The sequence below is a fragment of the Drosophila sechellia genome, chromosome 2R (genome assembly GCF_004382195.2).
Source record: "Drosophila sechellia strain sech25 chromosome 2R, ASM438219v1, whole genome shotgun sequence".
NCBI classification, from domain to species: Eukaryota; Metazoa; Arthropoda; class Insecta; order Diptera; family Drosophilidae; genus Drosophila; species Drosophila sechellia.
This window is the reverse complement of record NC_045950.1, coordinates 3,929,623-3,942,379: the sequence shown is the minus strand read 5'-3', so window position 1 is coordinate 3,942,379 and position 12,757 is coordinate 3,929,623. Positions and strand designations below refer to the sequence as shown.

General features: G+C 46.6%; 7 protein-coding genes across 9 annotated transcripts; 3 read left to right on the top strand and 4 right to left on the bottom strand.

Annotated features, from left to right (window-relative positions):
* Positions 1-113: 113 nt before the first annotated feature.
* LOC6608033 (retinol dehydrogenase 12) lies at positions 114-1,553 on the bottom strand. Its single transcript, XM_002032745.2, has 5 exons — positions 1,418-1,553; positions 1,052-1,315; positions 839-995; positions 514-773; positions 114-454 (listed from the first exon to the last, which is right to left on the bottom strand). The coding sequence occupies exons 1-5, from the start codon at positions 1,495-1,497 to the stop codon at positions 226-228; spliced, it is 990 nt and encodes a 329-aa protein (XP_002032781.2). The 5' UTR covers positions 1,498-1,553; the 3' UTR covers positions 114-225.
* A 630-nt stretch (positions 1,554-2,183) lies between these two features.
* LOC6608032 (retinol dehydrogenase 12) lies at positions 2,184-3,456 on the bottom strand. The gene is made up of 4 exons (XM_002032744.2): positions 3,317-3,456; positions 3,004-3,267; positions 2,522-2,938; positions 2,184-2,466 (listed from the first exon to the last, which is right to left on the bottom strand). Exons 1-4 carry the CDS (start codon positions 3,394-3,396, stop codon positions 2,250-2,252), a joined length of 978 nt encoding a protein of 325 aa, XP_002032780.1. The 5' UTR covers positions 3,397-3,456; the 3' UTR covers positions 2,184-2,249.
* Positions 3,457-3,848: 392 nt separating this feature from the next.
* On the top strand, positions 3,849-5,800 carry LOC6608031 (uncharacterized protein CG1339). Its single transcript, XM_002032743.2, has 2 exons — positions 3,849-5,236; positions 5,296-5,800. The coding sequence occupies exons 1-2, from the start codon at positions 4,127-4,129 to the stop codon at positions 5,476-5,478; spliced, it is 1,293 nt and encodes a 430-aa protein (XP_002032779.2). The 5' UTR covers positions 3,849-4,126; the 3' UTR covers positions 5,479-5,800.
* A 94-nt stretch (positions 5,801-5,894) lies between these two features.
* Positions 5,895-7,400, bottom strand: LOC6608030 (retinol dehydrogenase 12). Of its 2 annotated transcripts, none has more exons than XM_032716976.1 (4): positions 7,227-7,400; positions 6,850-7,113; positions 6,363-6,791; positions 5,895-6,303 (listed from the first exon to the last, which is right to left on the bottom strand). In XM_032716976.1, the coding sequence occupies exons 1-4, from the start codon at positions 7,310-7,312 to the stop codon at positions 6,087-6,089; spliced, it is 996 nt and encodes a 331-aa protein (XP_032572867.1). In that variant the 5' UTR covers positions 7,313-7,400; the 3' UTR covers positions 5,895-6,086. The 2 variants fall into 2 exon arrangements, with proteins under 2 accessions (XP_032572867.1, XP_002032778.1); XM_002032742.2 differs by having other exon boundaries at positions 6,375-6,791.
* A 33-nt stretch (positions 7,401-7,433) lies between these two features.
* Positions 7,434-9,176, bottom strand: LOC6608029 (retinol dehydrogenase 12). 2 transcript variants are annotated; one of them, XM_032716971.1, is made up of 7 exons: positions 9,023-9,176; positions 8,792-8,957; positions 8,637-8,734; positions 8,428-8,584; positions 8,113-8,372; positions 7,829-8,056; positions 7,434-7,770 (listed from the first exon to the last, which is right to left on the bottom strand). In XM_032716971.1, exons 1-7 carry the CDS (start codon positions 9,106-9,108, stop codon positions 7,698-7,700), a joined length of 1,068 nt encoding a protein of 355 aa, XP_032572862.1. In that variant the 5' UTR covers positions 9,109-9,176; the 3' UTR covers positions 7,434-7,697. The 2 variants fall into 2 exon arrangements, with proteins under 2 accessions (XP_032572862.1, XP_002032777.2); XM_002032741.2 differs by having other exon boundaries at positions 7,434-7,729; positions 9,023-9,175.
* A 70-nt stretch (positions 9,177-9,246) lies between these two features.
* LOC6608028 (lysM and putative peptidoglycan-binding domain-containing protein 3) lies at positions 9,247-12,757 on the top strand. The gene is made up of 3 exons (XM_002032740.2): positions 9,247-9,418; positions 9,494-10,053; positions 12,198-12,757. The coding sequence occupies exons 1-3, from the start codon at positions 9,405-9,407 to the stop codon at positions 12,437-12,439; spliced, it is 816 nt and encodes a 271-aa protein (XP_002032776.1). The 5' UTR covers positions 9,247-9,404; the 3' UTR covers positions 12,440-12,757.
* Positions 10,606-12,110, top strand: LOC116800675 (26S proteasome regulatory subunit 7). Its single transcript, XM_032716970.1, has one exon. The coding sequence runs from the start codon at positions 10,706-10,708 to the stop codon at positions 12,005-12,007; it is 1,302 nt and encodes a 433-aa protein (XP_032572861.1). The 5' UTR covers positions 10,606-10,705; the 3' UTR covers positions 12,008-12,110.

The following is a 12,757-nucleotide window of genomic DNA, read 5'->3' as shown; positions in this document are numbered from 1 at the left end:
AAAAAAATTTGATAATTTTACCTAACACAGAATACAGAAATCTAAAAATGTTGATCTCAAAATACAAATTTTAGGTAATTTAAAGCTTTTTTAGGAGCATTTCTTTATTTTTAGCTTGTAGAATTCGCACTCCGTAAGAATTTCAACATAAATTGTTACAGTTTGCATTAGTCTTCATTATGATAAATTATTAAATAATAAATTATGAAATGGCGAGGGATAAACTTAATCAACTTTGGTTGAATTCACGCCGGTCCACTTCTCGCTCTCCGCCCAGAGGAACTTTCCAGTCTTGTCGTCCTGGGCAGCTGCAGACACTTCCTTGGGCCGGCAGTCGCTAAAGTAGAGCCCGGAAACATCCTTTAGTGCAGGATCTAGGGCTGCGTAGAGAGTGGTCTGCGCTCCATTGCGAGGGGTTTTGAAGAGCACCCACAGGAGGGGCTTGACCAGTAGCCTAAGGGAAACGAGTTAATACCAAACTCAAGTAGTGCCCACTTGTGTCTTCTATCTTACTGTGCAAAGGGGTTTTCCAGGAACTTCCAATTCCTCTGCAGCTCCGTGTCCACGGCACCGGGATGTAGGGAGTTGGTTGTGACCCCCGTTCCCTCCAGGCGCTTGGCCAGTTCCCGGGTGAACAGGACGTTGGCCAGCTTGCTCTGACTATAGGCACCGATTCTGCTGTACGACTTTTCACTGTTTAGATCGGCAGTGTTAATAGAACCATGGGTGTGCGCCAGGCTGGATACGTTCACGATGCGACTGGGTGCAGTTTTCTAGGGAGGGTAAGCAGGGAGTTTGGTTAACAAGGTGCTAAGAAAGTCCTGAATACCCAAAATACCTTTAACACGTCCAGCAGCAAGTGGGTGAGCAGAAAGTGTCCCATATGGTTTACTCCCAACTGCATTTCGAAGCCATCCTTGGTCAGAGTTTTGGGACAGTGCATAACTCCTGCATTGTTGATCAGGACATGGAGCTTATCCTGCTCTTTCTTGAATCTAATAAGCGAGGGAAATCAGTAACGCCTTAATCGATCTGTCATCTTTGCCCTTACCCAGCAGCGAATTTGCGAATGGATTCCATCGAACTCAAGTCCAGTTCCCGAGAGAATATGTTCTGGTTATTTGTCTCCCTGATAATATCCTGGCGCGCCTTCTCGCACCGGTTCATATCCCGGCATGCCATGTACACGGTGCCTCCTCGCTTGGCAATCTCCAGGACCGTCTCCTTGCCAATGCCCGTGTTGGCGCCGGTGACAATGAACACCTTGCCGGTCTCATCGGTCTGCTTGATGAACTGACCGCCCTGCATGTATTTTCTGAAATTCATTGATTGCTATCACTCTATTTCAACACAGACCGCAATTCACGAGCTTATTACTCATTATTCTGCAGTAGAAATACCATATTCATGCAAATACCTCAGCAAGTAGGCAGCCAATCCGATGATGGACGGCCAAAAAATGAGGGGGCAGAACAAACAATTGGTAAGGCAGCCCATTTTGTTTGGATACAGTGTAGATCTTGCCGCCGTTAATGTTCGTTTCACTTGCCCGTCCGTTTGGAGCTGCCTTTTATACGAAATGTACGCTATCTGCTCCAAAATACACGACAGCCACAAAACGCTTACTCACGATGAGTTCGATTCGAAACTGCGAGAAGAGAACGAAATATGTTTGGGTTTGGTGAGAGCTTTTTGCTTCTAGTTTGTATCATTGCAAGTCGAGCAAATGCATGAAAAGCTTAATAACTATCTGCAAGTCTAATTTAAATTAATACCTAATGCTATAAGCAACAGAAGATGATAAAGTCGAGTTTCTCGACTGTCAGATACCCATTACTCAGCTAAACGGAGTCCGAGGATGCAGCAATCGAGGGGAATGATTTCTATTCCATTAATTTCGATTAGTTTTTCAGCTGCTTCTAAGGCAGCTCATGACTTAAACCGAAATTATATATTGTCAAATAGTTCAGATTCTAGTGACGCCAAGGCAACGGTGCCCCATACAGGTCATTAATGTTAACTGATGTTAATGTTAACAAAATGTTTATTAAAAATGATATTACTATGTTATGCCACCTTTTGTGCAATTACTAAAGCAGTTTATTTAAGACTACTCAGATAACTGGTTTCAAGACTCCCAGCCAAATGTTTTTGTACAAAATCTGAACAGAACACCTAACTCATTTAGCTTATTCCATTAAATGTATTTCGACAATACAGGGTAAGAGTTAAAAGTGTCATAAAGTTGCTCAAATATTAATTCCCGTCCACTTTTCACTTTCCGCCCATAGGAATTGGGCATCATCATCAAACTGGGCGGCCGAGCCCACGTGCTTCTGCTTGCAATCGCTGAAGTATCTTCCAGATACTTTTTCCAAACTGGGATCCAGGGCAGCGTACAGGGTCGTCTGTGCGCCATTCCTAGCCGTCTTTATGAAAATCCATATAATAGGAGCTATGAGCAATCTAAAAGCAGACCGAAAGTTAATAGCTGATGCGGTGATGCAATTAGCAAACTTACTTTCCAAACCTCGAACACAAAAAGGGTGTATTGCGGAACAGTTCCGTGTTCACTACCCCGGGATGTAGGGCATTCACCGTGACCCCAGTTCCGTTCAGGCGTTTAGCCAACTCCCTGGTGAAGAGGACGTTGGCCAATTTGCTCTGACAGTAGGCCATCTTTCTGTCGTAGGACTTTTCGCTGTTCAGGTCGTCACGCTTAATCCTTCCGAGCCGGTGAGCAATGCTGGACAGGACCACAATGCGACTGGGCGCGGAACTCTTCAGCAGATCGAGGAGCAGAAGTGTGAGCAGGAAGTGGCCCATATGATTCACTCCGATTTGCATTTCAAAGCCGTCCTCCGTCAGCATTTTGGGGCAGTCCATAATGCCGGCATTGTTGATGAGAATATGGAGCTTGTTTTGCTCCCGCTTAAAGCTAAAAAGTATTAAATTGATTACCTTTATTTATATATTCATTGAGGTTAATAGGGATGTGTTTACCCAGCTGCAAAGTTCCTAATGGACTTCATGGAGCACAGGTCCAATTGGCGTGCGAAGATGTTCTGGTTGTTGGTCGCTTCGATGATCTCCCGACGAGCATTCTCGCACTTCTTCATGTCCCGACAAGCCATGTACACGGTGGCTCCCCTGCGGGCCAGCTCCAGCACGGTCTCCTTGCCAATCCCCTGGTTGCAGCCGGTCACAATCGCCACTCTGCCGGTCTCATCCGTTTTCGTGGTGAACTGACCTCCCTGCATATATTGTCTGACGGGCTGAGGTTAAAGGGTCATCACTGAAAGTGGGCAAAACTCACCGGAGCAGATAGATTCCGATGGCCGAAAGAGCTGACCCATATGCCAGCGGGCAGAACAGGTAATCCGTGGGTGCACTCATCTTTCCGCTCCGAATGCTACCAGCTTCAAGTGGCGACTGGCCAGACCCAGCCCCCTTACACATTTCTTTATACGAGCAATATAAAAATCTCGGAATGTCCATACTTGAAACATTAACGTGGACCGGTATAAAACATCGTTTTAAGTTTAAGGTTGGAGGGTTTACGATTGCCGCGTCGCCGAGGGAAACGGATGCTTCCGTAAGTTTTTATCGTCCGGCCAAAGTTTGATATGTAAGCTGTATAGATGGAATCATAATAACCGTCGATCATAGTGTAATGTAGATATCGCTAGAGTGTCTTACTAGAATGAGTTTCAGACCTAAGCTTTGAGATCGTCTTGAATGATCATGGTGGAAAAGATCACAATAAAAACACCTTATTTAAGGCTCTGTTTTTACTTTAATCGATTTGTAAAAATTACATTTAATGACCAGCTTCTGCGATAACGAGGGAAAGTAGTTAGTCTTCAATGTTATACTCTTGCATAACTTAAATGAAATGATAATTTTTGGGCAGCAGCTTCGTTTCTGTAAATATGAACATATATATAATATGGGTGCGGTGTATTTTTGGATTGAGCAATACTTACTTAATACCATGTTCATTATTTTCGGCTTGTATCTCTCCTTTCGTTCTGTTTGGGCCTTTTACTTTAATTAGGCAATTTTCGTTAAAGTGAATAGTACTAACACCCGAATTCGATTCGATTAACACACTGCCCGTAGTCCAATGAGCTCTGGGTCACATTCACCCGGAGCCATGTGGCCCGCGACCGACTTCCGCCGGCATCAAAGGAAGCCAAGCCAAGTTCTCCATCGGTGGTTTTTCAAGAGCAGTGCCTGGAGCATCTACGCAATCGCCTGCGGACTCCACTTCTTCAAGCTGCACTACAACGAGCGCACCAATCAAGTGGAGGAGTCGCAGTACCATCGAATATGGTCCAAGATCGTGGTTGTCCTCAAGGTGATACTGCTGGCCAGCCCGTATCTACAGTACTTCGTACTCGGACTGGGCATATACATCCACATGACACTGGTGCAGGACAGCAAGGCGCAGAACTTCCTGATGAGTCTCATCGTGCTCGGAATCGTGATAGGTGTCCTGCGGCGCCTACTAATCTTCCTGCACCTGAAGAGGGATCGCAGGTTCCTGAAGAATACTGTTAACGAGATCCTGCAGATAACCAGCGCGCTGCAGCAAAAGTTCGGTATGGAGTATAAGTGCGACTCCACATTGCTAGTGGTGTACTTGGCTAAGCTGTGGATACTCACCGTCATGCTGGATTCCTTGTGGTACAAGCCCTACTTCCTCTCCTCCATCTTTCTCTACTGGGTGCTGTTGGAGTACTGCTTTGCTGGCTACTTCGTTTACCAACTGATCCTGCTCAGCTGGTACCACACCATTATTCTGTTCCTGCAGCGCTTCATCGAGGACCATGCGAATCGGTTGGATATTGAGCTTTGCTACCATCGGCGCTTGATCCCGCTCTTCGAGCTCCATCTGCGCATCAACAATCTGCATAAGCATGTTAGGGACAACGTCTCCTGGCTCTCGACCTCTGTTTACCTGATGATCTTTACCTGCATCTTCAACGCCGAACTGCTCATTGAATGCAGTCTGTTCGCCGGAGACGAGCTGGAGAACAAGATCTACATCATCGCGGACGGTTGCTTGGGACCCGTCTGCATTCCGATACTGTATGTGCTCATCCTGGGCATGTGCACCGATCGATTCCGCGATGCTGAAGTACAGCTTCAGCAACTGTTCGTAATCGTTCAGGGCTTGTATGTGAGGAAGGTCAGGCCACGCCTTCTAATCGCAATGGTCCTCGACAACGAGGTGAGATCTGCTTCGGCAGACGGCTTCCCTTCCCTTCATTCTCAATTACATCTCCGCAGCACACCTCCTTGATAATTCACCAGAAGCTGAAGCCGCTCCAAAACATGATCATCCTGGACATCACTTGCGACAGGGAGTTCGTCATGGACTACATTGTCACGGTGATCCTTACAGCATTGTCGCTTGTGCAGTACACCATATCAACTGGAGGAAATATAAGCGAGTGCGTGACCCATAAATAACAACCCACCTGGACCAAACTATTAGGAGGATATAATCAGTGGAGCTGGACACAGTTACCGTATAATTTCGTGGGTCAAAATAACTTTCTTAGCACCTCCAAAAGTGTATCTTTTGAAAGCAGAACTCAGAGCTCGAAATCCTAAAGCACTAAATGTTTATAATTAACATGCGCTAAAAATGTTTTTTTTTTTTTGTTTTCATACAAAATTAGGGTTTATTGACTGTAGTAGGAAACTGATCAGATAGGTGGTTTTGCGCACTGCGATTCAACAACAAAGGATTTCCCTTTTGCATAGATTTATCTAAATAATAGACTGACAGCGGGACTGACATCGGGACATCGGGACTAACTATACGTTTTACTTGTAAAGTTACAATCAACCTAAATTAGTTAAGGTCCATGAAACAGGTAGGATATTATTATGAAACAGGATATCATGTTCCTCGACTCGCAAATCCTTTAATAGTTCTTATTATCTAGTACAAGCCTTTAAATCTAGTATATACTATTATACTAAGTACTAAGTAAGTACTGCAATAACCACCGCTTTTGTGAAATTGTGGCTTTAATGGCGACTAGCCCAATCACACTATTCCAGTGGCCCATTTACAGAGCAATTTCCGCCCACTTCTCGGACTGCGCCCACAACCACTGGGCCATCTGGTCGTCGAGGGCAGCGGGAGCTACAGGAGCCAGAGCGCAATCGCTGAAGTACTGACCCGAAACTTTTTCGAGATCAGGATCCAAGGCAGCATACAAGGTGGTCTGGGCCCCGTTCTTAGGTGTCTTCATCATGGCCCAAAGGAGCGGCCTCAAAATGATTCTAAAAGAAAAACAAATATATTAATATTTGTATAAGAAGAGCATTGAAAGAGAACACACTCTACCACATACTGGGCAAACTTTGTTTGGAAGAAGATCATGTTCCTGGCTATCTCCGTGTCTGCTATTCCAGGATTAAGGGCGTTGACCGTCACACCCGTGCCCTCCAGCCGCTTGGCCAATTCGCGGGTGAACAGTATATTGGCCAGCTTACTTTGGCAGTAGGCTACTCCCTCGTCGTAAAATTCAGAGCTGTTGATGTCATCCAATTTAATCTGACCCCGTTCGTGGGCTCTGCTGGCGACCACCACCACCCGACTAGGAGCCGACCTCTCCAGCACTTCGAGCAGTAGGTTGGTTAGCAGGAAGTGTCCGATGTGGTTTACACCCAGGTGTATTTCGAATCCCTCTTTCGTCAATCTATGCGGTTCCCAAAACACACCAGCATTGTTGATGAGGATGTGCAGCTCCCTCTGTTCTTTCTTAAAGCTGTTTGTGAGTGAATTGTTAGTTCAAGAAAAAGGCACTACGAAATGGCATGACTCACTTCTCTGCAAAATTTCGAATGGAATCCAGGGACGACAAGTCGCACTCCCGTGAGAAGACATTGGAGTTTCCGGTCTCGTTGACGATTTCCCTGCAAGCTCTCTCCCCTTTTTCTTTGCTGCGGCAGGCCATGTAAACGGTGGCTCCTCTTCTGGCCAACTCCATCACGGTCTCCTTGCCAAGACCCGTGTTTCCGCCAGTAACGATGGCCACTTTTCCCGTCTCATCAGTCTGCTTCCTAAACTTTCCGCCCTGCATATACAGCCTGATGTGCGTTAAAATAATGCATGTTAATCGGTGATAAGTACTTTGTCGTCACTTTCATACGTCGTCGATAACGCTTCTCAGCGTTACATTTTAAATTGGCGCCTCACTTACCTCACGCAGAAGGCGATAATGCCGACAATCCCGTGGACCAAGAAGACGGGTGCTATGCTTTGCAAAAACCTTATAACAATTTCCATACTGGCTAAGCGGTCCGCCCCTTCTCGTGGTCTATTCCAAAGTGCCACCGCGGGCGAAATTGTGCGGGTTTTTAAGTGATCGCCGCAGCGATTACCGGACGACAACTGATAAAATTGATAGTACGGGCTTCTATGAGTGTTCTTTAATCAGAGAACCACTATTCGAACACATTCAAAATTGCTTATAGCGACAAGAAGCCGAAAACCGTCTTACTTTCGCGAGAGCGAAAATGTTTCATACTGCCGAAATGAACCTAAACTTTTGGACCGAAGGCTCGGGTTAAAATGTAATGGATATACACATCTATTTTAAACAAATGATGTAGAAATTGCCCCTAACCGGTTTCGGGGTACGTCAGTTCGAACGCATACAAGCCCTGAGCTTTCAACTCTTATTAGTCGGCCACGTTAAAATAACTAAAACGAAACAAATGGACAAATTTGTATACTGTAAGAAACTGAAAATTTATGCGAAGTAACAGAGGGATTGTCAGAAACATATTTCACAATACGAACTATTGTATTGTAATCATCGTTGGCTTCGTCCACTTTTCACTGACTGCCCAGAGCCACTTTGCCGTTTGGGTGTCGGTGGCAGCCGGCGCCATTTCCTTCAGCTTGCAGTCGCTGAAGTATTGTCCTGTCACCTTTTCTAGCTCGGGATCCAGAGCAACATACAACGAGGTCTGAGCACCATTTCTCGGAGTCTTAACAAAGGGCCAAAACAAAGGCTTAACAAAGAGTCTGAAAAGATAAATATTTCGTTAAAAATGTTTTAATGTCATCACTTCTCTACAAACCCAGCAAAGAAATTATTGAAGAAACCCATGTGCCTGATGATTTCTGTGTCCACCACACCTGGATGCAGGGCATTTGCCGTTACGTTGGTGCCCTCTAATCTTTTGGCCAACTCCCTTGTGAAGAGTACATTGGCCAACTTGCTCTGGCTGTAGGCCTTGCCTTCATCGTAGGATTTGTCGCTGTTCAGATCGCCAGTGTTTATTTCTCCTCGAGTGTGTGCCAAACTGGATACATTTACAATCCGGCTGGGTGAGGATTTCTATGAATAAAATGGTTATTAATCATATTTAAGATCTAGTACAACTGTGTGATACCTTGAGTAGACCCAACAGTAAATTGGTAAGCAGGAAGTGACCCATGTGATTAACCCCCAGCTGAAGTTCGATGCCATCCGAGGTGAGAGATCTGGGACAGCGCATAACACCGGCGTTGTTGATCAGTACGTGCAGATGCTCCTGTTCCCTCTTAAAGCTGCGGACATGGATTGCGGAATAAACACAACTTTGGCCTAAAGTAGACTTACGCAGCAACAAAGTGGCGGATGGACTCTTGGGAAGCCAGGTCACATTGCCGGCAGTACACATATTTGTTCTTCGTTTCCAGCACGATTTCCTCGCGAGCCTGCATGCGAGAAGTATTTAGTAGCGTTTTAGGAAATTATCTTAATAAAGATCGTACCTCCTCACATTTCTTTAGGTTTCTGCATGCCATGTAGACGGTGCCCCCTCGCTTCGCAATCTCTCTCACCGTCTCCTTGCCGATCCCCGTGTTGGCACCGGTGACAATGAACACCTTGCCGGTCTCATTGGTTTCTTTGGTGAACTGACCGCCTTGCATAAGATCCCTGTGAGGCGGTATGAAATGTGTAGTAAAAACAAGGGAATTCTGTGTGAGAAGCAGAGCACCCACTTGACGAAGAAGGCCAGTCCCGTCGTCGTGCCGGTGAAGCTCAGCCAGAACGCGGTGCGGCTCTTGAGAAACGCAAATAGTGACATTTTAGGAACTCAAAAAATATATAAATTAGCTTGTAAACGAAAACAGCTGTGTTTACCCTGTTAAGGCTAACAGCGCTCGTTAACAGAGGACTATCGATATTTTCGGTCATCTGTGACGAAGCTTTCCCTTTGTTGTTGTTCTTCGTGGGCTGCTGCTGAGAACAAACTTTACACGTAAATAATCTAATTGCGTTAATTAACTGGCTTGAGCTAAACAAAGAGGTGCGATTTGACCGAGGGAAGGAACACAGCCGAGATCTGGGCCAGGAAATCACGCCAAGACAAGCAGGAAAACAATGCGTCGCAATGCGTAAGTCAGCGCCAACTCGACTGTTGCTTTTTCCAAGAGATCCGAATGTGATCGGTGTTCTCACCTCATCTTCAGGCGCCAGCAACAACACAATCAGGAAGAAATCGGCCCCGACGACGTGGAAGACATCTTTGCCCGTCCCGCCTACGATGACGACGAGTTCGAAGATCTGCTTCCTCTGGCCAGGAGGCCCAATGGCCACGCCCGCCTCGGCCGCTACGAGAACACGCTGGAGGTAAAGGTCCAAGAGGGAGACACACTCCAGGCGCTGGCCCTGCGCTTTCACTCCTCTGTGGCGGACATCAAGCGCCTGAACAAGATCGACCGCGAAAATGAGATCCACGCACATAGGGTTATTCGCATTCCGGTCACAGTGCACAACGTCCTGCTGGGCAACGGGGGACTCGAAGCCCTTCCTGCGGTCCACCGCAGCGGGAACAACAGTCCTAGGCACAATATTGAGCGGGAACCAGCTCCCGAACGCAATCCTCTCGAGGATGCGCGCAAAATGCTGGATGAGCGACTCCTGGTGGCGGCGGTGAATGCTTCAGGCGCCGTGGATCACGAGAAACCATCGACGAGCAGAGCTGCTGGACAATTCTACGAGGGAGCCCAGGGTGCGCCCAATGACGAAGGTGAGTACAGAAGATGCAGTTGGGGAAATATAGCCCACAATTCGCCGCGGTTTTTAAAATTCCTGAAATTCTTTCACTGTTGGTGAAGAAAGGTCAGTGCAGATTTCAGTGCGAGTGTATATTATATTCTATTTAAAAATAAAAATACAGGTAAGGTAAAGGGTGCAGAGTGTATCAATGATAAAGATTTTACTGTGGTGATGTTTACTGGATTGCTGAAGCAATATTAGTACTTTAAAAATAACAAATTTTCTTATCTATTTCAATTCAAATATCTACCAATTTCAACTAACCATAAGATAAGATCCGAAATATAACAGCATTGGAGAATTTTGTGTGTTTAATATTTAAGCTCCAGTTACTAAAAAGTTTATTTCAAGTTTATTTATTTCAAATTGAAACACCGTAAAATATTTTTTTGAAAAGTTAAAGGTTTGTATTTTAACAGAAGAAGTTAAAAGTGACTACACATCGATAGTTGCTAGTGTTAAAGTCAGTGTTGGGAAAGTATGTATCGATTAGTCGATAGCACTAGCGGTGCTTCTCCCATCTCTATGCCAAATTGTTCAGTCATTCTCGCCGTAAAACAAAAGGAAAACATCGTATAAACTCATTTTTTGCCTTAAAACCCGTACAATTGCAATCGAATAAGATGCCGGACTACCTGGGCGACGACCAGCGCAAGGTGAAGCACGATGAGAAGGAGGACAAGGAGATCAAGTCCCTCGACGAAGGCGACATTGAGCTTCTGAAGACTTATGGCCAGAGCCAGTATCACAAATCCATCAAGAGCATCGAGGAGGACATTCAGAAGGCTGTGAAGCAGGTGAACGAGCTGACTGGAATCAAGGAAAGCGACACTGGTCTGGCGCCACCAGCGCTCTGGGATTTGGCCGCCGACAAGCAGATCCTGCAAAACGAGCAGCCGCTGCAGGTTGCCCGATGCACCAAGATCATCAACGCGGATTCCGACGACCCCAAGTATATCATCAATGTTAAGCAGTTCGCCAAGTTCGTGGTGGACCTGGCCGACTCGGTGGCCCCCACTGACATAGAGGAGGGGATGCGTGTAGGCGTCGACCGCAACAAGTACCAGATCCACATTCCGCTGCCTCCCAAGATTGATCCTACGGTTACCATGATGCAGGTTGAGGACAAGCCGGACGTCACCTACAGCGATGTGGGCGGCTGCAAGGAACAGATCGAAAAGCTGCGCGAGGTGGTGGAGACGCCACTGCTGCACCCGGAAAAGTTCGTCAATCTGGGTATTGAGCCGCCCAAAGGTGTGCTATTGTTTGGCCCACCGGGAACGGGAAAGACCCTCTGTGCCCGCGCCGTTGCCAACCGCACGGACGCCTGCTTTATCCGCGTCATTGGCTCTGAGCTGGTGCAAAAGTACGTGGGTGAGGGCGCTCGTATGGTGCGCGAGCTCTTCGAAATGGCGCGTTCTAAAAAGGCTTGTCTCATCTTCTTTGACGAAATTGATGCTATCGGTGGTGCCCGATTCGACGATGGTGCCGGCGGCGACAACGAGGTGCAGCGCACCATGTTGGAGCTGATTAACCAACTGGATGGCTTCGACCCACGCGGAAATATCAAGGTGCTGATGGCCACCAACCGACCCGACACGTTGGATCCGGCGCTTATGCGTCCCGGCCGTCTGGACCGAAAGGTGGAGTTCGGCCTGCCTGACCAGGACGGTCGCTCGCACATCTTTAAGATTCACGCCCGCTCCATGTCCGTGGAGCGAGATATTCGCTTCGATCTGCTGGCGCGTCTATGTCCCAACTCGACTGGTGCTGAGATCCGGTCAGTGTGTACGGAAGCGGGCATGTTTGCCATTCGGGCGCGTCGCAAGGTGGCCACAGAGAAGGATTTCCTCGAAGCTGTCAAGAAGGTTATCAAGAGCTACGCCAAGTTCAGCGCCACTCCACGCTACATGACCTACAACTAAGTTACATTTATGGGCACTATTCTGTATCCTCTGCAAACTGTAACACATTCTGCAGCTGGCAATTTATGAAATAAAGCGAAATCTATACCTCCACCAACTGAAAGCTGAGGTGTTTTAAATATTTTATAAATCTTTTTAGCAATGTCTTTTAATTGTGTAATAAATCTTGACTTCTTAACTTTGTCTACAGCCAATATGGAGCAACCCTACGAGGAAAGTGCCGCTCTGCTTAACCACATGGTGGACAGACACGCTCCGCTTGTGCGTCCCATTCCTGGACCCTCTTTGAGTGCCATCGACTGGTCCGGATCGGACTGCGACTTGTCTTGGATATGTCTGCTGATCTTCATACTCGCCTTGTGTGTCGTCATACCCTTGGTCTACGTCATCTACCTGGCAGAGCATCCACATCACAACCATAGTGCACAGTAGTTGGGTAATGTCTGCACCCGAAGTGATCATCATTCCAAACGGCATCCCTCACATGGCACCCTCTCAATCTCTCAGATGAGCCTGGCGCATTTCAAATGCAACCCCAGGCGACGGAATTTATTTTTATACCTATGCGCGTAACTTTGTATTGACTCTTGATAAAAATAATAAGGTATTTGTCGACAGAACTTTTAAATTACCACGATTTGGGTGCTTCCCAGATGCATAGGCTTGTCTATGCACCACATCACTCCTGGCAGCACGAAATGCAAGATCTTAAGATCCGATTGTGCTGTGAATATAAATCGTAACCCCGCA

Excerpts from the sequence above, each read along its gene's own strand:
- LOC6608029 (XM_032716971.1), bottom strand. The coding sequence starts at position 9,108 with ATGTCACTATTTGCGTTTCTCAAGAGCCGCACCGCGTTCTGGCTGAGC. Across the intron at positions 8,585-8,636 it reads ATCCGCCACTTTGTTGCTGC|CTTTAAGAGGGAACAGGAGC; the intron begins GTAAGTCTACTT and ends CCATGTCCGCAG. Across the intron at positions 7,771-7,828 it reads ACGATGATTACAATACAATA|TTTCTTACAGTATACAAATT; the intron begins GTTCGTATTGTG and ends ATAAATTTTCAG.
- LOC6608030 (XM_032716976.1), bottom strand. The coding sequence starts at position 7,312 with ATGGAAATTGTTATAAGGTTTTTGCAAAGCATAGCACCCGTCTTCTTG. Across the intron at positions 6,792-6,849 it reads ATTCGAAATTTTGCAGAGAA|CTTTAAGAAAGAACAGAGGG; the intron begins GTGAGTCATGCC and ends ACTCACAAACAG. Across the intron at positions 6,304-6,362 it reads TTTGCCCAGTATGTGGTAGA|AATCATTTTGAGGCCGCTCC; the intron begins GTGTGTTCTCTT and ends TTTTTCTTTTAG.
- LOC6608033 (XM_002032745.2), bottom strand. The coding sequence starts at position 1,497 with ATGGGCTGCCTTACCAATTGTTTGTTCTGCCCCCTCATTTTTTGGCCG. Across the intron at positions 774-838 it reads TGCTGCTGGACGTGTTAAAG|AAAACTGCACCCAGTCGCAT; the intron begins GTATTTTGGGTA and ends TACCCTCCCTAG. Across the intron at positions 455-513 it reads CTGGAAAACCCCTTTGCACA|GCTACTGGTCAAGCCCCTCC; the intron begins GTAAGATAGAAG and ends CGTTTCCCTTAG.
- LOC6608028 (XM_002032740.2), top strand. Across the intron at positions 10,054-12,197 it reads GGGTGCGCCCAATGACGAAG|CCAATATGGAGCAACCCTAC; the intron begins GTGAGTACAGAA and ends CTTTGTCTACAG.
- LOC116800675 (XM_032716970.1), top strand. The coding sequence starts at position 10,706 with ATGCCGGACTACCTGGGCGACGACCAGCGCAAGGTGAAGCACGATGAG.
- LOC6608032 (XM_002032744.2), bottom strand. The coding sequence starts at position 3,396 with ATGAGTGCACCCACGGATTACCTGTTCTGCCCGCTGGCATATGGGTCA. Across the intron at positions 3,268-3,316 it reads ATCGGAATCTATCTGCTCCG|ACAATATATGCAGGGAGGTC; the intron begins GTGAGTTTTGCC and ends TCAGCCCGTCAG. Across the intron at positions 2,467-2,521 it reads TTGTGTTCGAGGTTTGGAAA|ATTGCTCATAGCTCCTATTA; the intron begins GTAAGTTTGCTA and ends GTCTGCTTTTAG.
- LOC6608031 (XM_002032743.2), top strand. The coding sequence starts at position 4,127 with ATGAGCTCTGGGTCACATTCACCCGGAGCCATGTGGCCCGCGACCGAC. Across the intron at positions 5,237-5,295 it reads CAATGGTCCTCGACAACGAG|CACACCTCCTTGATAATTCA; the intron begins GTGAGATCTGCT and ends ACATCTCCGCAG.